The sequence below is a fragment of the Haliotis cracherodii genome, unplaced genomic scaffold (assembly GCF_022045235.1).
Source record: "Haliotis cracherodii isolate W230 unplaced genomic scaffold, xgHalCrac1.p SCAF_1, whole genome shotgun sequence".
NCBI lineage: Eukaryota > Metazoa > Mollusca > Gastropoda > Lepetellida > Haliotidae > Haliotis > Haliotis cracherodii.
Window position 1 is genome coordinate 17,212,368 of NW_027266264.1, and position 20,718 is coordinate 17,233,085.

General features: G+C 39.5%; 2 protein-coding genes across 2 annotated transcripts; both read right to left on the reverse strand.

Annotated features, from left to right (window-relative positions):
- Positions 1–1,151: 1,151 nt before the first annotated feature.
- On the reverse strand, positions 1,152–7,288 carry LOC139454423 (neuronal acetylcholine receptor subunit alpha-10-like). Its single transcript, XM_071236126.1, has 7 exons — positions 7,249–7,288; positions 5,543–5,682; positions 4,156–4,200; positions 3,803–3,912; positions 2,753–3,288; positions 2,353–2,567; positions 1,152–1,436 (listed from the first exon to the last, which is right to left on the reverse strand). Exons 1-7 carry the CDS (start codon positions 7,286–7,288, stop codon positions 1,152–1,154), a joined length of 1,371 nt encoding a protein of 456 aa, XP_071092227.1.
- A 6,600-nt stretch (positions 7,289–13,888) lies between these two features.
- On the reverse strand, positions 13,889–19,327 carry LOC139454434 (neuronal acetylcholine receptor subunit alpha-10-like). The gene is made up of 7 exons (XM_071236138.1): positions 19,288–19,327; positions 18,067–18,206; positions 16,921–16,965; positions 16,345–16,454; positions 15,411–15,946; positions 15,033–15,247; positions 13,889–14,173 (listed from the first exon to the last, which is right to left on the reverse strand). The coding sequence occupies exons 1-7, from the start codon at positions 19,325–19,327 to the stop codon at positions 13,889–13,891; spliced, it is 1,371 nt and encodes a 456-aa protein (XP_071092239.1).
- Between the last annotated feature and the right edge of the window lie 1,391 nt (positions 19,328–20,718).

Genomic DNA, 20,718 nt, shown 5'->3' on the forward strand with positions numbered 1-20,718 from the left:
CGTCGAGGTGAACGTTACGTCAATCATTGTGTCATGGAAGAAAATATTTTTGGTGACGGCAGCGTTATGGTATGGGGTGGGATTACAGCAAGACAGAGGACCCGTTTGATAGTGGTAGAGGGAAATCTCAATGGACAGCGCTACCGCGACGAGATCATCGGCGCTGTTCTACCGTTTTTGCGTCGTCATGGCCCAGACATTACAACGCCCGGACTCATATTGCTCGACTTGTTCAGGATTCCCTTCAACAGAACAACGTGAATGTCATTACCTGACCGGCTCGCTCCCCTGATCTCTCACCAATCGAGCAAATGTGGGATGAGATGGATCGGCGCCTTCGACGTCAACCACATGTTCCACAGACACTCCAGGAACGTCGAAACATGCTCCAGCAGATATGGATATATATCCAACAGGACTTTGTGCGACGCCTGGTCCATTCCATGAGACGAAGATGTGTTGCTTGCATCGCAACCAGAGGTGGACACACACGCTATTGATTTGTAAATTGACATTTTGGCATGTTCATGTTTATTTTATGAAATCACGCATTTTCTGAAGACAGTATGGCAAATTAAACCATTTGAACACAAACCGAAATTGTTTCAGATTTGGTAAAATAAACTTTGCATTAAATCTTATTCAATGTCACAGGAACTTTTGTGGTAGAGTATATATAGACATTAAAGGCGAAAAAGAAGAAATACAAATGTACCTTGATATAAATACATAGCATAGTTGAGGTGATACAGGTGTAGGTATTAACACGCACGTGAACACATGCAGTCTTTTTCTCTCTCTCCCTCGCTCTCTCTCGCAATAAGTATAGCAACATTAAGGGCGAATAAAAATATATACAAATGCAAATGTACTTTTATACATTACATAGTTATAGATACAGGAGTTGTTATGTCACGCAGACGTACATTCTATCGGCTCTATTTTGAAAACATATATACAGCAAACTACGGTTATAACGAACACGCTTATAACGAACTGACGGGTATAACGAATATATTTTTTGGTCCTGGCCATTGCTGTATATATGCTTATAACGAACTACGGTTATAACGAACTAAGATTAGCAGTCCCTTTGAGTTCGTCTTAACCGTAGTTTACTGTATATCTTCTAATTCACTCAACAACAGGGATCATTGTAAGATACTCGGCAGTAGAACCGCCAAAGTACAAGCTACAGTTGCAATGAAGAATAAGACAAGGAACAATCTGTCCATCACGACTGCCACCTTCTTCCACTCCTCATTAATGACCTCGGCTTCTTGTTTGTCGATGTCCCGCCTGTTGATCTCCTTGAGAACTGACAGCTGTTCTTGCATCACTTTTTCCAAGGGCAGTAGCTGCTGTTGGTCGGACACAGCAGTTTTGAGAGATTCGAAATTAGCCACTTCCTTTTGTTTTAACATGTTGAAATGGTTCTGAAATAATGGAAAGTGTATGTTAACCTTTACACGTCCATCTACAGTGTAATCTACTGGGCAAAAGAGAGCATACACTTGAACATTGGGAGTGACCAAAACATTACATCAAAACGTTACTGGGCTCAAAACAGTCGCCGAAACACTGCAAACTTCAGGTTTAAAACATAACTATGAGACTCGCATCAAATACATCCCCAGCGGGTGAACATTCCTTGTTTGTTTCATTTTAAGCAGGCTTCGAACATGGGTGTCTACTTTCTTTTGCCTGGCCGTTGACATGAACCAGTGTGTATTCATCGAATAAAAAATACACGGTTTGCTTGAAACCGTCATTGAAAATACAAACATCAGTAGAATAGAAGCTGTCAGAAGTACATTGAAGTGAGTGGCTACATGGGGTTATGTAGGCTTATAACAATGGGTGTTACATTGACTGCTGTCAGTTTGATGGTGAAGGAAATGGAAGCATGTAGCAGACGCTGCCGACTCTGGTGAAACCGACAAGCACCTGTATGCTGCTGACAGACAACGGACGAAACTCGAGGAGCTCCCGGAGACCAACTTGAACTGAACGTGTCGCTACCCAAACATCTACACCGTTAAGGATTCCTTTGTATTCTTATATCAGTTGAATTTATATTAGTATTGTAAGAGTCGTTTTGTGCATTATAATCCAAGAACTACTTATTTTCTTTCTACAAAGACGTAGTATTTCAAAGCTACCTCGTCAGAATTCATACATCTCTTATATTTAACTATTATGATATGAGTATATTGGTATGTTGGTAATATTGGTATTTTTAAGTAAATCAAGTTTCCTATAGCCGTCAAAATTCATTGGATTTTGGAAAAATAACTCTTTGAATTCATAGTTAAAATATAAGATTGCGATCATAAAGTAGACGTATCTTACCCTATGGCCGTTGATGTAGACGTCCGTTGTCGTCACTGGGTACACTGATGGTTCTTTCTTCACACACAGGAACCACGAAAGAGTTCCAAGAAATAGCTTCCTGATCCAGCGAGGAACTGGGACGCCATGCTGGCCTCTGAAGTGCACGTTGAGCACGGTCACTGTGAGGGCCGTCGAGAGGGTCACCAGCAGCAGGACCACGCAGAAGTAGATTCCTGTGGAAGGATGAAGTATTTAGTTGTCTCAAATCAGGCTGAATGAGTTTGGTGGTTAAAGTTTTCGCTCGTAACGCCGAAGGTCTGGGTTCGATTCCCCACATGGGTACAATGTGTGAATCCGAAGCCCTTTTAATTAATTGAGACTGGATAGTGTATTGAGAACATGTGTATTGAGAACATACCTATGTAGGGGAAGTTGTCCGACGTTGGCGGTAACGACTGGGCGACAAGCAGCATGAACACTGACAGAGACAGCAACACCGTGATCTCAAGCGCCACCTTCTCCCCGGCGTCTGGGGGTAGCAGGAAGCCAAGCAGACCCACAGCGGAGATCAGTATACAGGGGAACAACAGGTTCACTACGTAGAAGAACGGCTTACGTCGCAGAGAGACGTAGAACGTCACGTCAGGGTAGGGTTCTGGGCAGCAGCTGTAGAACTGCTCGTGCCGCACCCCTGGGACACTTAGCAGCTCCCACTCCGTGTTGACCTTGTAGTCGGACATGTCCCCTGCCTTGGGGCCGATGGTGATGTTTATCTGGTGGCCATTGAAGGCCCAGGAACCGAACCGAAGGGCGCATGTTTGGCCATCGAAGGGGAAGTAGGTGACGTCGACGGGACAGAGGCTTTCGATGACGGTAGGGAAGTTGTAGCTGGCGGCGCCGTCTGAGGTGAAGGTCGGCCTGTAGTCCTTCAGGCCAATAAGCTCGTCTCCAGCACTGGGGGAGAATCCAGGAGAATTGTTATGTTTGTTATGGCAACACATAGATCACGCAGGGTCGTGGGCACTTAGAGGGGTTTGGAGACATGGTGGTCAATCGATGGTTGCTTGATTAATTATTTGTTAAGTATTTTTTTATTTTTTTTATAAATATATATTTATTTATTTTTTTATTTTTTTATTTTTTATATTATATTTATTTATTTATTATTATTTTTATTTATTTTATTTATTTTTTTTATTTTTTTTTTTTGGGGGGGGGGTGTTTATTTGTTGTTTAACACCGCACTCAGCAATATTTCAGCTATATGACGACGGTCTGAACCAGACAATCCAGTAATTGCCACAATAAACATCGACTCAGGCATTTGGGATACACTACCATGAAATCAACCAAGTCACCGGGCCTGATAACATAATCCATTTAGTCGCCTCTTTATTGTTACCCGGAATCCTCATTGGTCAATATGAGTGACAGCGTTACAAAAAGGACTAACGTGTATCTCACTCACTTGTCATATAGAGTAATATCCGGGGTCCATACTTTTGCATAGGGGAGGACAAGTTGTGAGATGCCCCCGTACTCGCTGGCGTTCCAGGTCATCTGACAGTCATACCAGTTCTACAACAAACATGTTATGATAAACACAAATATAAACCTATGACAGCAGATGATTCTTCTTCACACTGGGACAAGGCTTGGTGTCCGTGTGTTGTGTGTATAGAGTGTAGAAACCAGTCGCTTCTCGAACAGTGATCGCACAGGTAAAACAGGTAACAATGGGCAGTTCGTGTGAGATAAGGTTAACAGAAGAACCCCATATCAACTTGAATGGTTGATAAATAGTGTAACAGCAGTACTAACCAATCGGATCCAGGCGTTGAGTGTCAATATCTGTTTGGGTTCATCCTGTAACAGAAGCAAAGGTGCATCTATATTATGATGGCGACAGGGAATTCGAGAAAACTGTGTTTGAACAGGTTTTAATTACAAATGTATATGTTTATGAGCATGGTTTCTATTGTAAACTAGGAGTAATAACAACCTTCTCTGACAATTGTTTAACAACATCTTCACACAGTGTTGGTGTTGGTTATAATGTTTTTATCAAAAGGTGAAACGTCACGATCCCAATTTAAAGGTTTCAAAATCTTTTGTATTGAAATCCTTATATTACCAATCAAACACGGATACAACCGTCAATTTAGCTTACACACTTGCCATACATTTTGTCTTCCACAAAGACGTATATAAGTTTGGTTGTTCACTTCCCATCACTACTGTTTTGTTTCGACATTGTTGTGAGTGTATATATCCCTAAGGCTTTCACATTTTTTCTGGAAACCTATCAAGGGGAAATGGAACACGTATGTGGCTTTTGAATTATATATTTTCTTGATTCTGATAATTGACGGGCGCACCACCCCATACATGTATCGCATCTTATATCTTAGCCCCTTGTCATAATGTTGAATACTCGGGGTATACGTGGTTTTATGCACCCTAGTTAGGTTTTATACCACTAGACTCTGGCTTGTGATATGAAAACTTACGCGGGTCGCATAAAACCACATAATCCCCTCGTTATACTGCCACAACGTATAACACTTGGACATGTGGAATCAAAATATGTCGTTCACTTTACATTCGTTCACAACATGATGATAATAACTGACTTGTGATTGATTTCCGGGAGTAGGGCAGCACGTGCTATGTCTGAGCACACCTGATGATACCACTGATTCTCAGAGATCCATTCATTAATTTCCACCACTAGTTTGCCTTTAACACCCAAAGGAAACTGTGTCGATGGATAATTCTCCCTCGTTGACCATTTTTGAATCGGATGTCCTGATCAGTAAATGCACAAAAGAACAAAGTAAATAAACATGACTTGCTGTCCAACAAGACCTAATGTGCATTAACTGTCTACTAACCAGCCCCATAATCTATCTGATTTCAGACCAACAAAACCTGATATGCATTAAATATCTACTAACCAGCCCCATAATATATCTGATTACAGACTAACAAGACCTAATGTGCATTAACTGTTCACTAACCTGCCCCATGATCTATCTGATTACAGACCAACAAGACATGTTGTGCATTAACTGTCTACTAACCTGCCCCATGATCTATCTTATTACAGACCAACAAGACCCGATGTGGATTAGCTGTCTACTAACCAGCCCATGATAAATCTGATCACAGACCAACAAGACCCGATGTGGATTAGCTGTCTACTAACCAGCTCCATGATCTGTCTGATAGCGATGCCAACTTTGACCTCTATAGGAGTGTCCGCTCCACAGATTGGCCGCACTTCACTCTTGTAACGAGTAAACAGCTTGTCCAGCAGTTCTTTCTTGTTGCCATGGATTCCTGCCACTGTAGAGAAATATGAAAATGTGTCTTTACTCTATACCGCACATTGATATAATAAAATACAACATTATCTTTCTGACGAAACAACAAAAGAACTAGCCAGCGTTCTCCAAAATTAAATTCTATAAAACCGTATTTTGTTGTATATTGATAAATGGGTTTTTTAGGTTCAAGAAGATTTTGTTTTGAACATATGTTTTCTGTCGAGGTTATGTAGAGGAAAATCCGGTGTCTTAATCGTTGAATTTAGAGTCCTTTGGTGCGGCACAGAATGGGGAAAAAACTGGTCAGTGAAGTTTGTGACGCACTAACATCAGCAGTCAGTCATTATGTAAAAAGGCGAAACTATCCAACAATCCAAATTACTTCATACATAAGGTACAAAAGTCAGTCATTATGTAAAAAGGCGAAACTATCCAACAATACAAATTACTTCATACATAAGGTACAGAAGTCAGTCATTATGTAAAAAGGCGAAACTATCCAACAATCCAAATTACTTCATACATAAGGTACAGAAGTCAGTAATAATGTAAAAAGGCGAAACTATCCAACAATACAAATTACTTCATACATAAGGTACAGAAGTCAGTCATTATGTTAAAAGGCGAAACTATCCAACAATCCAAATTACTTCATACAAAAGGTACAAAAGTCAGTCATTATGTAAAAAGGCGAAACTATCCAACAATACAAATTACTTCATACATAAGGTACAGAAGTCAGTCATTATGTAAAAAGGCGAAACTATCCAACAATACAAATTACTTCATACATAAGGTACAGCAGTCAGTCATTATGTAAAAAGGCAACACTATCCAACAATCCAAATTGCTTCATACATAACGTACACAAAACAAAGAAATACTGTTAAAAATCTCCGAAAACAAGCACAAGAGAGCTTCCATTGTAATTTAGATGAGTTTTTTTATCAACTGTATCCAAAGAAAATAACTATTGGAAGATATATTATGGAGGATTCTGGTACAAAAACAACTGTACTCCGTTTGGTCACTGGTGTTTCAAGTATGCCAACCGCTTTTTCAGATTCGGAAAGGTCTGAAGCATTTAATAAGTACTTCAGTTCAGTTGCACATATCGATGATTTTAACTACCTGTACCTGACACTTATAACATTAGTGGTTGTGAACCTCAAGATTTTCATCTTGAACATAACGAAATAATCGATTTGAAAAAGTCACTTTATGAAGTAGTAAGCATATACTCCGAAACGATGTGTTACTCATAATAAGGAAGTAGACATCCATAATTTCTCTTCCTTATTCGATGGTGATTCATATAACACATGCTTATGATAAAGACAAACCACTATCTAAGTCAATGAGAACAAGAAAGTGTAAGATCGCAAGATTCAAATGCATATTAGATTATCAAGGATCCTTGTTCCTTGTCCAGCTAACTACCCGTGCATGCTACTGCTGGAGATCAAGAAAAGGGACCTTAGAAGACTACTACTTGGAAAATGTATTTGTTTTCTGTCTTAAACGTTCGCCAGACACGTGTTGAAAATATGACCTGCAATGTAGTCTACAACAGTGTTTTACTCACCCAGGAGTCCCATGAATATTACCAATCCTACGTCAGCCATTTCACTTCACATACACTATGTCCCTGTGGGGATGTGTGTTCCGGTCCCACCACGTGTTCAGATACAACTAATGACCACACAGATTGTGTCATACCTATAAAGTAACGGATTCCAAGGGGCGTTACTGCTACTCATTTCACTGTAAGGTAGTATAACCAACCAAATGTGCAGCATAAATCCACCAATTATCCCTCCTTGTTGAATAATGTTTGTTTTAATTGGTTTAATGTATACACCCAGCAGACGCGACGTGCCTAAATACCAATTAAAGAATACCCTGAAACAAAGACATCACAATGGTTTACAGGCGCCGCATGTCAAACCGACGAGCATAGCTTGGAAGTTGATTTAACAATAGCTTTCAGCAGATTCTGTCACATCGCCTACAGCAGTGTCATGACCTATAACAAGTGTTGGTCTTTGTACAACGAGTAAGCATGTACTCGGAAACGTTGTGTTCCTCATAATAAAGAAGTTGATTTCCATATATTCTCTTTTCTTTTTTTATAACGAATTTATATAAAATAGCATAAGGAATCAATACATATACTTAAACAGAAGTACAAGCCCATGTTGGATCAGTGAAGATGCCTGCTGATGTGGACTACTTGAGTTATAAGTGCGTCTTACCGTGAACACAGACATCTCAGACTTATAGGATACCAGTGTAAATATTCACTATTTAATAGGAAGTAAATGTGCAATCATGTGCAATATGAAATTATATCTCTATGACAACAAACATAATGAAGAATGAGAGAAATAATACACGTCACAGTTGTATCCAACTCTACGAAATGCTTTAGAAATCATATTTTGGCCCTGAATCAAAGTTCCCCATATCAGGCTTCAGTTTAATCCGACGCGATCAGGCCAAATTAACAAAGGGTCAGGCGTCGGGGGATTACCAATCCTTTAAAGGAGATTAAAAGTAAACTGAGCTCAGGTAGATGGCCTTAGCTTGAAATGACACACGTCAAGGACAATTAAATAACAAAACACATTAAACTAATTAACATACAACGTCTATCTCTCATCAGCTGCATCGACGAGGGAATACTTAAGATACCACCAAATTGCAAGTGATGTTACGGACTAGTATCTATTGTTTACTCCTAACATTTTGTGTAGAATTCATACACAATAGGATATCCACTCTCGATTGTATGTTATCTGCATTTGGTCCCGATTGGTTTGGGAATTTGAAACTACATACTTTCAAATTTCTGAAAATTGCAACCGGTCTCCGTTACTAAATGCCAAAGTTCTAGGTCTACAGTAAATTTGGAAAAGAATCATGTATAAACTCATCATCATAATTTGGCATATAATTGCAACAAATAAGAAAACCCCAAAACTAACAAACATTTGATTCCAGTTTATCACTTATAATGGACACCCATGTTGTTGCTAAACTCATATGAGATTAGTTTCGTGAAAAAGCTACTTAATGATTGTGGACTTACTGAATTGTTTGATAACCCATCCATATGTTCTTGGTAATGGTTCGTAAAAGGACTATTTATAAATATCAATATTTGCAAAACTGGCGCAGCTGTATTTTGGAAAATTCAATAGATTTGTACTACAAAGAATTAAAAAAAACTTTATCTTTTGAAAATTATCTCGAATCTTCTCCATTAGCGAATTATGTACATTCCCAAAGCAATCAACGAGTGGCCAAATATGTACAAATAAAAAAAAATTGTTGTTACCCCAGACTGGGAAAAATTAAAGAATCTTTCAAAAATTTTTAATGGACTTTTTAAACATACTCCGATAAACATAATTTCCAGTTCTGTCATCCTGCTTGTATATCTATTGAATGTAAATATGTATGCTCATGTACCACCGTTAGCCCCACCGGTGGCACCCGTCACAAACACATGCGCAGGCAAGTCAAGCCATACTATCTACCAACTGTGCACCTAAACTATTTCTTGTCATGGCCCGATTTGATTTTTTCTTTGTTTAGGATAGAATACCTTATTAATGTTTCCCTATATGTTGTTGACTATAAGAATGTTTTCCCTTTGAGTGGAGGCAGAACATGTAGTTCGGTTTCAGTGTTAAATCATTCAACTAGCCATAGCATGCAATAATTAAATTTATGAATATTAGTACTCTTTATAAGCGCTGCAATTATGCGTAATATATGCAAACTAAATTAGTTTGGAGTTGGTTGCGTACAAATACGCATGGTAATATATCTATAATATGTACGTAATTACCTAATGTAGACTTTCAAGCTTGCGAACTATTATTTCTTGACATGTCTTGACTTACTAACAGCATGCATACATAGTTGAACACTACCACATTAAATAATGCCCCAAAGTGCCACGTCAAGAATACATTTTAACTTAACGTGTGTATGTGATGCTATCAGAAGGTGACACAGCATTTGAAGGCGTTTGTTTTTGTTTTGTTTTTTAGAAAAGGTCCCTTTGGTTTAAAAATACCTAGATAGCCTGGACTTAAAAGAGTTGAAATAAATATTGAATACAACCAATGCCCAATCAAAGATAACACGTGAGTACATATTCAACGTCTCAAACAATTATATGGAATTCTATAATTGTACATCTTTTGGCAGAGATTTCTTATGAATGTGGAAAGGGTTTTGCGGCTTATATTAATGTTACGGTTGTTTCACATATGTCCGTTCGTTTGTTTGTACTGCAACAAAAGACCCCTCCTTCCAAATGTGTACTGAGCATTTCAATATCACTTTTACAAAGAAGTAAACTTAACATTTTAAAAAATTGAAAATTGTCGACAAAGAAGCTCATTTCAATGAAAACTAAAGCGTTTGTAACAGAGATTGTCTGAGGATTTTAGAACACCCTAATTGATAATGAATTAAGGTTTTCATGAAACTTCGAAAACAAGAAAACTAGATTATTTGCCACAATGTCAGCTCCTTAGCTGTATTTTCAGAAGATTTTCATAACACCCTGATTGACTATGAAGTAAAAGTTGAATTTTAAGAAATTCAAACACTTTGTCATGGTACTTGTTAGAAATAGGGTATTTGAAATCAATCGAAAATCCAATTTTGTGCAAAACCATATGCAAAGTTATGCCAGAGTTAACCCTATATATTTTAAAGTGATTTTATGAAAGGATATTCACCAAACTATGCATACCAGACCTCCCATACAAAGCCAACATCTGAGAAAAAGTCTTACCGCTTGTGAACTGTTCATAAACAACGCTTGGTTATCCAATTAATCTAATTACTTCAAAGCCTGATGAGGTATTAAACATCACTTTGTATCCATTTGTCTAATTACTATCATTATTTATTTTATCATTTTTAATAAGAAAAGAAATAATTCTGAGTAACTGCTTTCCATGAATTGTACTGGGGATCACGGTGATCAGGTAAATATGACTGTGGCATAGCAGTCGTCTATTTTGATATTTATGAAAAAACAAAAACATTGTATCCAATTATTAGTATGTATTTCAAACAAATTAAGTAGTTTGGCACATGCATTTTCACCTCCCCGTAACCCTATTGGCCCAGGTTTCCTGTATTGTCGCTGCTCCTCTGAAACCTCTGGGTTTATGAAGAAACTGTGTGTGTTTTTACCTTTCATGTATTACCTAACATCATGTTCCAGGAACTTTCAGGTGAGCTGCAGAAGATCTTCCTATGCTTGTCTCATCTCGTGACTAACACTCTTTACATGCTCAGTCCATGAGAACACATGCTATTTGACAATAACAAATAGCCAAATATCCTTAATTTATCCAAGGTTAAATGTTTCAAACAATTTGCTCAATGGATATAACGAGTGGCCAATGGAAACTGTTTCAGAATGAATGCTAATAAAAGCGACAAAACAATTTCTGTAATCGTAAAAAATGATAAGCGTTTGTTTATGCAGTCAGCTGTTCACCTGAACAAGATATGGTATAAGTTAAAATATAGACTTGCCTCGGACATATATATTTTTTGTCACTGGTGCGTCAAATTTAGAAATGACCTCCATGGGTATGCCATAAATCTTTTGAAAGCTTTACTGAGGCCTTGAATGCTGTAACCCTGATCAAAAACATTTGAGCAAGAGTTTTTATGACGCTCTTTCGTAGAGAGAGTATGCTAGATTGTCGGTTGTACGATGTTTCGTGACAATATCAGGCAAAATATCATCAATTAATTAACGTATCATACAATTTACACAGCCGACGTAACGACATGCCACTGTACAAATTAATAGCAAGGCATCTTTTCCAATATTTTTCAATAGATACTATTTGTATTCTAGTAGTATCGCAAATATGTGTTAACATTTACGAAGAGAAGGAAATGATTATCAAAATATATTTCTGAAATGTGTTTTATAGAAACATAAGTCATCTTCATCATTCATTGTTCTCCCAGGGCAAGAATTGATTGTTAAAGTTTTGTTTTAGACAGACGACGATAAAGGTCTGCGATCCATCCTGCAGGGACTTTCGATGCCTGGTTGTAACAAGGTTCGCGTGGCTTTAGAAGAAGACTTTGTTCCTGCCGAAGTAATAGTCGAAGCATACAATATTTGCTTGCCGAAATCTGTTTTCCTGTTCTTATTCATTACCGAGAATTTCATGTCTCGCGGCGACATATGGAAGGGTACTGTAGCAGCAAGGAATTCGCTTGTGCATGCTCTGCCTTTGGTAAATATGTTATTCCGACTTACGCTGATAATAAACATACAGTTACGTATTTAAGGGAATATAAAGCCTAAAGATGCCTTCGCGGAATAAAGCACCACAATTGTAAATGGAGTGAATACACAAAGAATGCAATTCTCAAAACGTTGAAGGACGTTCAGAAACAGCGTAAAACTCGGAGGACGCCAGGTGCTTGTATGTGATTCATTAATACCCGAAGCTCTAAAATGATCCTAATATCAGCCGGAGTGAAAGATGAACACACAATGTTACGGAGTGAAATTTTTATTGAAATGTGATGTTGAAATATGTGATACCTCCTCATCATATAATCGCCTCCAGACTTGGATGGTCAAAAGCTTGTCAAAGAAACTGTTGCTGCTCACTACCTCTTCAGAACATTTAGACCCATTTACAGATTGTATCCTGCAAACAAGCAAACCTTCTCCATTGGTTGTCTGATATGTGACGGCTAGGCTTGTCCTGGCGTACTACAGGGGTGTCGAAATATAGGGATATCAGTATTCCGAGTTTACTGAAGAGGTAATACTTTTATTGATTTTTTGGCGTGACAAAATTTCCATCAAATAAAGTAATATTAGTTCTCACTTTGGTAGGTCATGGGTTTTAGCAGGGAGTTCAAAGAAGTCTTAAACATCACCAGAGTTAAGTGAGGTATATAACTATATAGCACATAGCAGTCCCTATGTGGCAGTGCAACAGTGATTTGATTGGTAGTTGAAGTTGTGTTGTTTGTGTCACTCGGGACTTGACTCTCGCACAACGGCTATGGGCAGGTTGGCTGACTAAACGCCTCCATGATGCCAGCTGACCATTGAGGTACGATTACCATTGTGTAGTTGTACTAAACATCACGAAAGTGGACTACTGTATTTGAAGAGCAGCTATCCCAAACGTACTTAACCACTGCTGAAACTGGCTATCATAAACGTGATTAACCATTCTACTAGATGCCTTTCACCATGTCTTTCAACATTAGTCTTTCCTCATGTACAGATTAAGTTCTACCCATGGTGTAGTGGAGGTCTTAGAAAACAGAACACAGCGGTTGAAAGAAAACATTTTTTATTCTGTATCCATATACCAGAAGCAACCTGACTCAAATTAATACCAGGACAGGTGACACGTTTGTGAACGATTTATTTTTGTTGATCGTCATGCCGCCTCTGTGGCTGCCCGCACAGCATGTTTGTTCCAAGAAGCTTCTCACTGAGATTAGAAACTGGCTACCACAAGCTCGAGTCATGAAATTGAAATCCTACAATTTGATTGTTGTATCTTGATTGGGTTGATTGTCCAAAGCGATTGTGTCAAGAGGTAAGCTTGGAATTACAAACCATCAAATTAATGATGGTATAAACATATATGTGTGTGTGAGTGAGTTGGGTTTAACGCCGCTTTTAACATTATTCAAGTTATATCGCGGCGTGTCAGCTTAATGTGGGAGGAAAGCCCGAAGCAATGCAGGTCTCAGGCGTTTACTACTTCGGTGAGACCCACGAGCACGGGTATGGTGCTGACAAACCTAGAAACCGGGCGAACCTAGAAACCTAGAAACCGGGCGAACCGGGATTCGAACCCACAATCATAGGTTGTGGCGTGCCCAAGGGACGCAACACTGCACAGTGAATCGCAGCGCCTTAGACGACTGGGCCACCCGTGCCCCATATACACATAAATAAACATAAACATTGATGACGAATTAGAATGTATACAAATGGACTTATAAATAAATACAAACATATCATAATTTACGTGATACAGGAATAGATATAGCACTGACTTACGCTCTGTTTCTCTGTGCCAAGCTTTGGGTTCGGTTCCAAATTCAAATTAGCGCATTTAGTCTAAGTCTGTATATCTCTATATTGAAAACACAGTATATTTATCTTCTAATTCACTCAACAACAGGGATCATTGTAAGATACTCGGCAGTAGAACCGCCAAAGTACAAGCTACAGTTGCAATGAAGAATAAGACAAGGAACAATCTGTCCATCACGACTGCCACCTTCTTCCATTCCTCATTAATGACCTCGGCTTCTTGTTTGTCGATGTCCCGACTGTTGATCTCCTTGAGAACTGACAGCTGTTCTTGCATCACTTTTTCCAAGGGCAGTAACTGCTGTTGGTCGGACACAGCAGTTTTGAGAGATTCGAAATTAGCCACTTCCTTTTGTTTTAACGTGTTGAAATGGTCCTGAAACAATGGAAAGTATATAATCTTGTAAACACGTACACGTCCATTTACAACATACATGAACCGGCGCATATTCATCGTTTATGATATAAATAAAAGATAAGCACACCATAGAAGCAGTCAAGATACATTGATGTGAGTGGCTCTACTTAGGATTATATAATTATGCTTATAGACAATGTATGTTTACTTCTCTGCATGCCAATTATATATTGGAGGAAATAGATGCAGATATTATATGTAAACAAGCATAAGCATTAAATATACAAAATGAACAGTCAAGACATTCGTGCTTGACAACATTCCTTTGTACATACAAGATCTTTCGCCGTTCAACGGCTCTTCAGGTGTAATGAAAACTTTAACGAACATTGTAGTCATAGGCGATGCACAACAGCACATTTAGATCGTACATTTGGATATCGAATTTACTGTCAGTGTACAGTGATTCGGTCTTTTAGTTGCATACCAGTTTCTCCAATATAATGCTCACCACATCCCGCACATGTTGAAACATATGTAACATCTCTACTGTGACAGGTGTTCATTTTTGCAAAATTCAAATTTACAGTCTTCAATTATTACAGGGAAAGTTCCACATCGTGGTGTGTGACATTTTGTTGCGCTATAACTACTAGGCTACCCGACCGCCCCTCGAGGTGTGTGGCATTTCGTGACCACACACACATACACCATCTCCATCTACATACACACATCTCCATTAATAAATAGTATCGTAGGTTTTAAACATAGTATGTACTTTAATGAGGACCAAGTTTCCCATTTACAATCAAAATTCATTCGATTTGAACGATAAATTATCTTATGTTGTAACGATGTTAAAGTGGACGTTTCTTACCCTATGGCCGTTTACGTAGACGTCCTTTGTCGTCACTGGGTACACTGATGGTTCTTTCTTCACACACAGGTACACCGAAAGAGTTCCAAGACATGTCTTCCTGATCCAGCGAGGAACTGGGACGCCATGCTGGCCTCTGAAGTGCACGTTAAGCACGGTCACTGTGAGGGCCGTCGAGAGGGTCACCAGCAGCAGGACCACGCAGAAGTACATTCCTGTGGAAGGATGAAGTATTTAGTGTCTCAAATCAGGCTGAATGTGTTTGTTGGTTTAAGTGTTCGTTCGTAACACCGAAGGTCTGGGTTCGATTCGCCACATGGGTACAATGTGTTAAGCCCTTTTAATTAACTGAGACTGAAAAGTGTATTGAGAACATACCTATGTAGGGGAAGTTGTCCGACGTTGGCGGTAACGACTGGGCGACAAGCAGCATGAACACTGACAGAGACAGCAACACCGTGATCTCAAGCGCCACCTTCTCCCCGGCGTCTGGGGGTAGCAGGAAGCCAAGCAGACCCACAGCGGAGATCAGTATACAGGGGAACAACAGGTTCACTACGTAGAAGAACGGCTTACGTCGCAGAGAGACGTAGAACGTCACGTCAGGGTAGGGTTCTGGGCAGCAGCTGTAGAACTGCTCGTGCCGCACCCCTGGGAGACTTAGCAGCTCCCACTCCGTGTTGACCTTGTAGTCGGACATGTCCCCTGCCTTGGGGCCGATGGTGATGTTGATCTGGTGGCCATTGAAGGCCCAGGAACCGAACCGAAGGGCGCATGTTTGGCCATCGAAGGGGAAGTAGGTGACGTCGACGGGACAGAGGCTTTCGATGACGGTGGGGAAGTTGTAGCTGGCGGCGCCGTCTGAGGTGAAGGTCGGCCTGTAGTCCTTCAGGCCAATAAATTCGTCTCCAGCACTAGGGAAGAATTGTTAGATTTGTTATGCTTGTTATATTTGCTATAGCCACGCACAGATCACGCAGGGTCGTGGGCACATGGAATTTTGGAGACATGGCGGTTGATAAATATGAATGGTTGGTTGATGGTTGACTGTTGTTTAACGCCGCAATATTTCAGCTATATGACCATGGTCTGTAAATCATCGAGTTTGGACCAAACAATGAACATCTACTCATGCAATTGGGATACGTTGACATGCACAGGGCAAGTCACCGGGCCTGACAACATTATCCGTTTAGTCGCCTCTAACGACCAACAAAGGTTACCGAGGACCTATATTGTTATCCGGAATCCCCATTGGTCAATTTGAGTGACAGCGTTACAAAAAGCCATCACTAATGTGTAACTCACTCACTTGTCATATAGAGTAATGTCCGGGGTCCATACTTTTGCATAGGGGAGGACAAGTTGTGAGATGCCCCCGTACTCGCTGGCGTTCCAGGTCATCCCACAGTCATACCAGTTCTACAACAAACATGTTATGATCAACACAAATATAAACCTATGACAGCAGATGATTCTGCTTCACACTGGGACAAGGCTTGGTGTCCGTGTGTTGTGTGTATAGAGTGTAGAAACCAGTCGCATCTCGAACAGTGATCGATCGCACAGGTAAACCAGGTAACAATGGGGAAGTTCGCGGGGATATAATGCAACTAACAAGAAAAAGACTCAATATTTTTTTTAAAGCAGCAAATAATCGAAAGAAAAAGGCATTTCGATTTCAGAAAAGATTATGCTACCAAAGTGACACCATTTGGGTCTCGTATTAGGGTCTAAAACTCAATATTTCCCACCACGCTGGGACAAGTCATGGTGTTTGTGTGTATAAACCAACAACATCTCTAACAATGATCGCACAGAAAAAAGACAGGTTACAATTGGAAGTTCGTGGTAGATAAGGTTGTAAGAGTCCAGCAGCAGTACCTACCAATCGGATCCAGGCGTTGAGGGTCAGTATCTGGCTGGGTTCATCCTGGAACAGACCCGAAAGTGTATCTATATTATGATGGCGACAGGGGATCCGAGCAGAGCATGTTTAAACAATGATGGTTCAGGTTTGTGTTATCTTTCCCGTGGCAAAAGAATTACCTGACTACAACAGAAATATGGAGTTATATTTTGGCTTGATTAGGGAGTCTAGGCCAATCAATATCGCGTAACGATATCGCAATCCGGCACAACATGGCTACTGTCGTGAAGATTTCGGGACTCGCAGAGCATGTGTGCCATCATTTAGATATCGACAGATATTTTTTTTATGTTTCTAATCAAGGTGCGCAAGTGATTTATCACAATATAAAGTTTCTGATTATAGATCAGATCGTCTGTGACTGGACGTTTTGATTGAAGCAAATGCAAGTGATATGAGAGGTGGAATCTGATTGGTCAATCGGAGGGACGTAGAAGTGACATAACTCTTAATGACCACTGATGGCGCTACGATCGAGCCACGAAATTCCAGTCTAGTTCGGCAAGTATGGAAACTGGACTGTTACAGTCAGTTACCCCTCTTGCCTCGGGAAGATGGGCTAGTGTATATCCTGTGATTACTGAACTGAGAGTTTTCCTTACGTTAATTTTAGTGCAGTATAAAGTAGATATCAAGTAGAATTGGAACACGTTTGTGGGTTATGAATTTTATATTTTCTTCTTGTAGATTTTAATAATTGTCGTGTGCACCATAATCTCGGTCACCGGCCCATACATGTATAACATCTTAACATTGGAAGTATCTCATACGCGTGCTCCGTGAAATCAAAATAGGTCGTTTACTTTACGTTTGGCATACATATGAGGACGGGATTTAAGACGCGAGAACAGGACATGCATGCTTACCCTTTTCGTGAACACCTGGTGTCATCACTGATTTTCAGTGATCCATTCATTTAATTTCCACAACTATTTTCCCCTTTACGTACATCAGAAACCGTTTCAATGGATAATCGAGACTGGTTATTCTCTGTCATTGACGTTTTATATTCGGATATCCCGATCAATGAACGCACAAAAGAACAAAGTAAATAAAAAGATTTGCTGCCCAACAAGACCCAACGTGGATTAGCTGTCTACGAACCAGCTCCATGATCTGTCTGATAGCGATGCCAACTTTGACCTCTATAGGAGCGTCCGCTCCACAGATTGGCCGCACTTCACTCTTGTAATGAGTAAACAGCTTGTCCAGCAGTGCTTTCTGGTTGCCATGGATACCTGTAACTGTAAAGAAAGGTGAATACTGATAATTTAATCGACGTAGTACTATATGAAAATATATCCACAAAATACAAAATATTAATACAGATCGATAAAATATATGTTCGATGCCCGCAGATTTGTTTATACTCTGAGGATAGTTATATGACAAACCTCACAGTGATATGACTTACAATAGTCTTTCTGATTAAAACAAAGTTCACCTTAAGCTAAATGTTATAAAACCACAATCTGTTGTGTATTGTTAAGACATGGCGTCAACGCCAGTGAACAACCAGTATCGATTGTCCGACGAAATAACGCCTTAAGTTCAACATTAACCAAGAAAATATGGTTGACGACAGGTTACATTATGTAAAGGATAAAAACGAGAATCCTCCGGTGCGGCGACATACGTTTTTCTCTTGAAATTGTTCTATCATAACTCTAAATTATAGAAAACAGTTCCAATCAGAATCAATTCTCGAGCTTTACGATACTAGTTTTAAACCGGCGACTTCCATACCAGACATTTGAAAAATATTTTGAAAACGTTCTCGATTAAAATTTGAAAACTGAACAAAACTGAACGAAAGAACATTTTGGAATGGCCGAAATTGTATGGCAAGTCGGAATACCTTGTATTAACCTTTCCGCGAGGTTGCATGAATAGAAAACACACTCGGTCTAACACTTTCCCGATCTGAAAAGCGTAGCTCTGATTGATAGGACGTCATCGGGTCTTTTTTTAACAATCAGCGTCACAGTATTCATTTTCTTAATAAAGTTTTTAAAGTTTTATGGAAGACACGTGGAGGAAATTTCCAAATTTGACGCATCAGTGACCAAAATGGTGACTGATACAATTTCCTATTTTGAAATGTACCATATGTTCCCGTGTTTGTTCAGGTAAACACTTGACTTCCTTTATTGTTTGTGAACGGTGCAAGCTATACCACAGCTGGCAAAACGTAGATCAAGACAAGAGACGTTAGAAGACTACTACTTGGAAACATACGCGTTATTTACTTTCTGTCTTAAACGTTCGCCAGACACGTGTTGAAAATATGACATGCAATGTAGCCTACAACAGTGTTTTACTCACCCAGGAGTCCCATGAATATTACCAATCCTACGTCAGCCATTTCACTTCACATACACTATGTCCCTGTGGGGATGTGTGTTCCGGTCCCACCACGTGTTCAGATACAACTAATGACCACACGGATTGTGTCATACCTATAAAGTAACGGATTCCAAGGGGCGTTACTGCTACTCATTTCACTGTAAGATAGTATAACCAACCAAATGTGCAGCATAAATCCACCAATTATCCCTCGTTGTTATTGTACATTGTGTGTATAGGTGTTAATTGGTATACAATACGTACCCCCAGACGTGGCAGGGTTCAATACTAATTGAACAATACTCTGAAACAAAGGCATCACAATGGTCTCCGCAAGTGGAGATACAGCTTGGAGGGTAATTCAACAATAGCTTCAAAAAGGTTCTGTCGGCAGTGTATTGTCCCATAACAATAAGTGTTGGTCTTTGTCGCATGCAGTAGGAACGAACTGGTGGTACTAATATTGTTGAATTAACTATCCCATGTTGATGGGTTTTTTGTTGTTTTTATAACGAATGTATAATAGCATAGCGAATCAACTTAAAACAACAGCCGAATTAATGGGAATAGTGACAGCCCTGCACAGCGATCAAATAAATAGACACCAAAAAGCCCTAATCCTTTCAGACTCATTAAGTGGGCTCCAGGCCATTAAAAACAAAAAAGCGCCCCAAACTAGGACAACAGATTATTAAAAGCGCCAACAATCCACGTAAACTAGGTAAAGACATAGAAATAGTTTGGATCCCTGTCCACGTTGGAGTGTTTGGCAACGAACACGCAGACAAAGCAGCCAAACCATACCAAAATTAGAAGAAGTAAGCATCAACCTACCAAAATAAAAAAAATGAAGTTAAAAGTACACAAAGGAGAAAATGTTCCCAAAGTGGCAAAATAACTATCTGAAATGTGACTGCAAACTAACACACCTGGTACAAAAGCCACTCCCAAAAAAAATCCATCATAAAACAAAACAAAAACGACAGAGTTATAACTAAACTACAAACAGGCCACACTAAGTTAAACTCCCAACTACACCAAATTAAAAAACACCAAACCGGTAAATGCCCCCACTGCAACTTAAAAGAAACGCCTGAACACGTAATACTATACTGCACACATTACCAGCAACACAGAACAACACTCCAATCCACACTAAATTGTAACAATCAAATGACACTAGCAACGCTTCTAATCCCCCTAAATGACTTACAAACCTTTAAAGCACTAGGCATATATCTCATCAAAACAGGCCTACTTGGCCGCATTTTAAAATAAAAGTACAACAAACAAGCTGCCAATAAACCCTAAAATTCCTGTTAGTTCCCCTCCACCTTTTGCATGGCATATTTCAGAACTCCAAATTTGTTCTCCAAATTTAGTAAGCAACCCTAAAAAGCCCCACCTAGG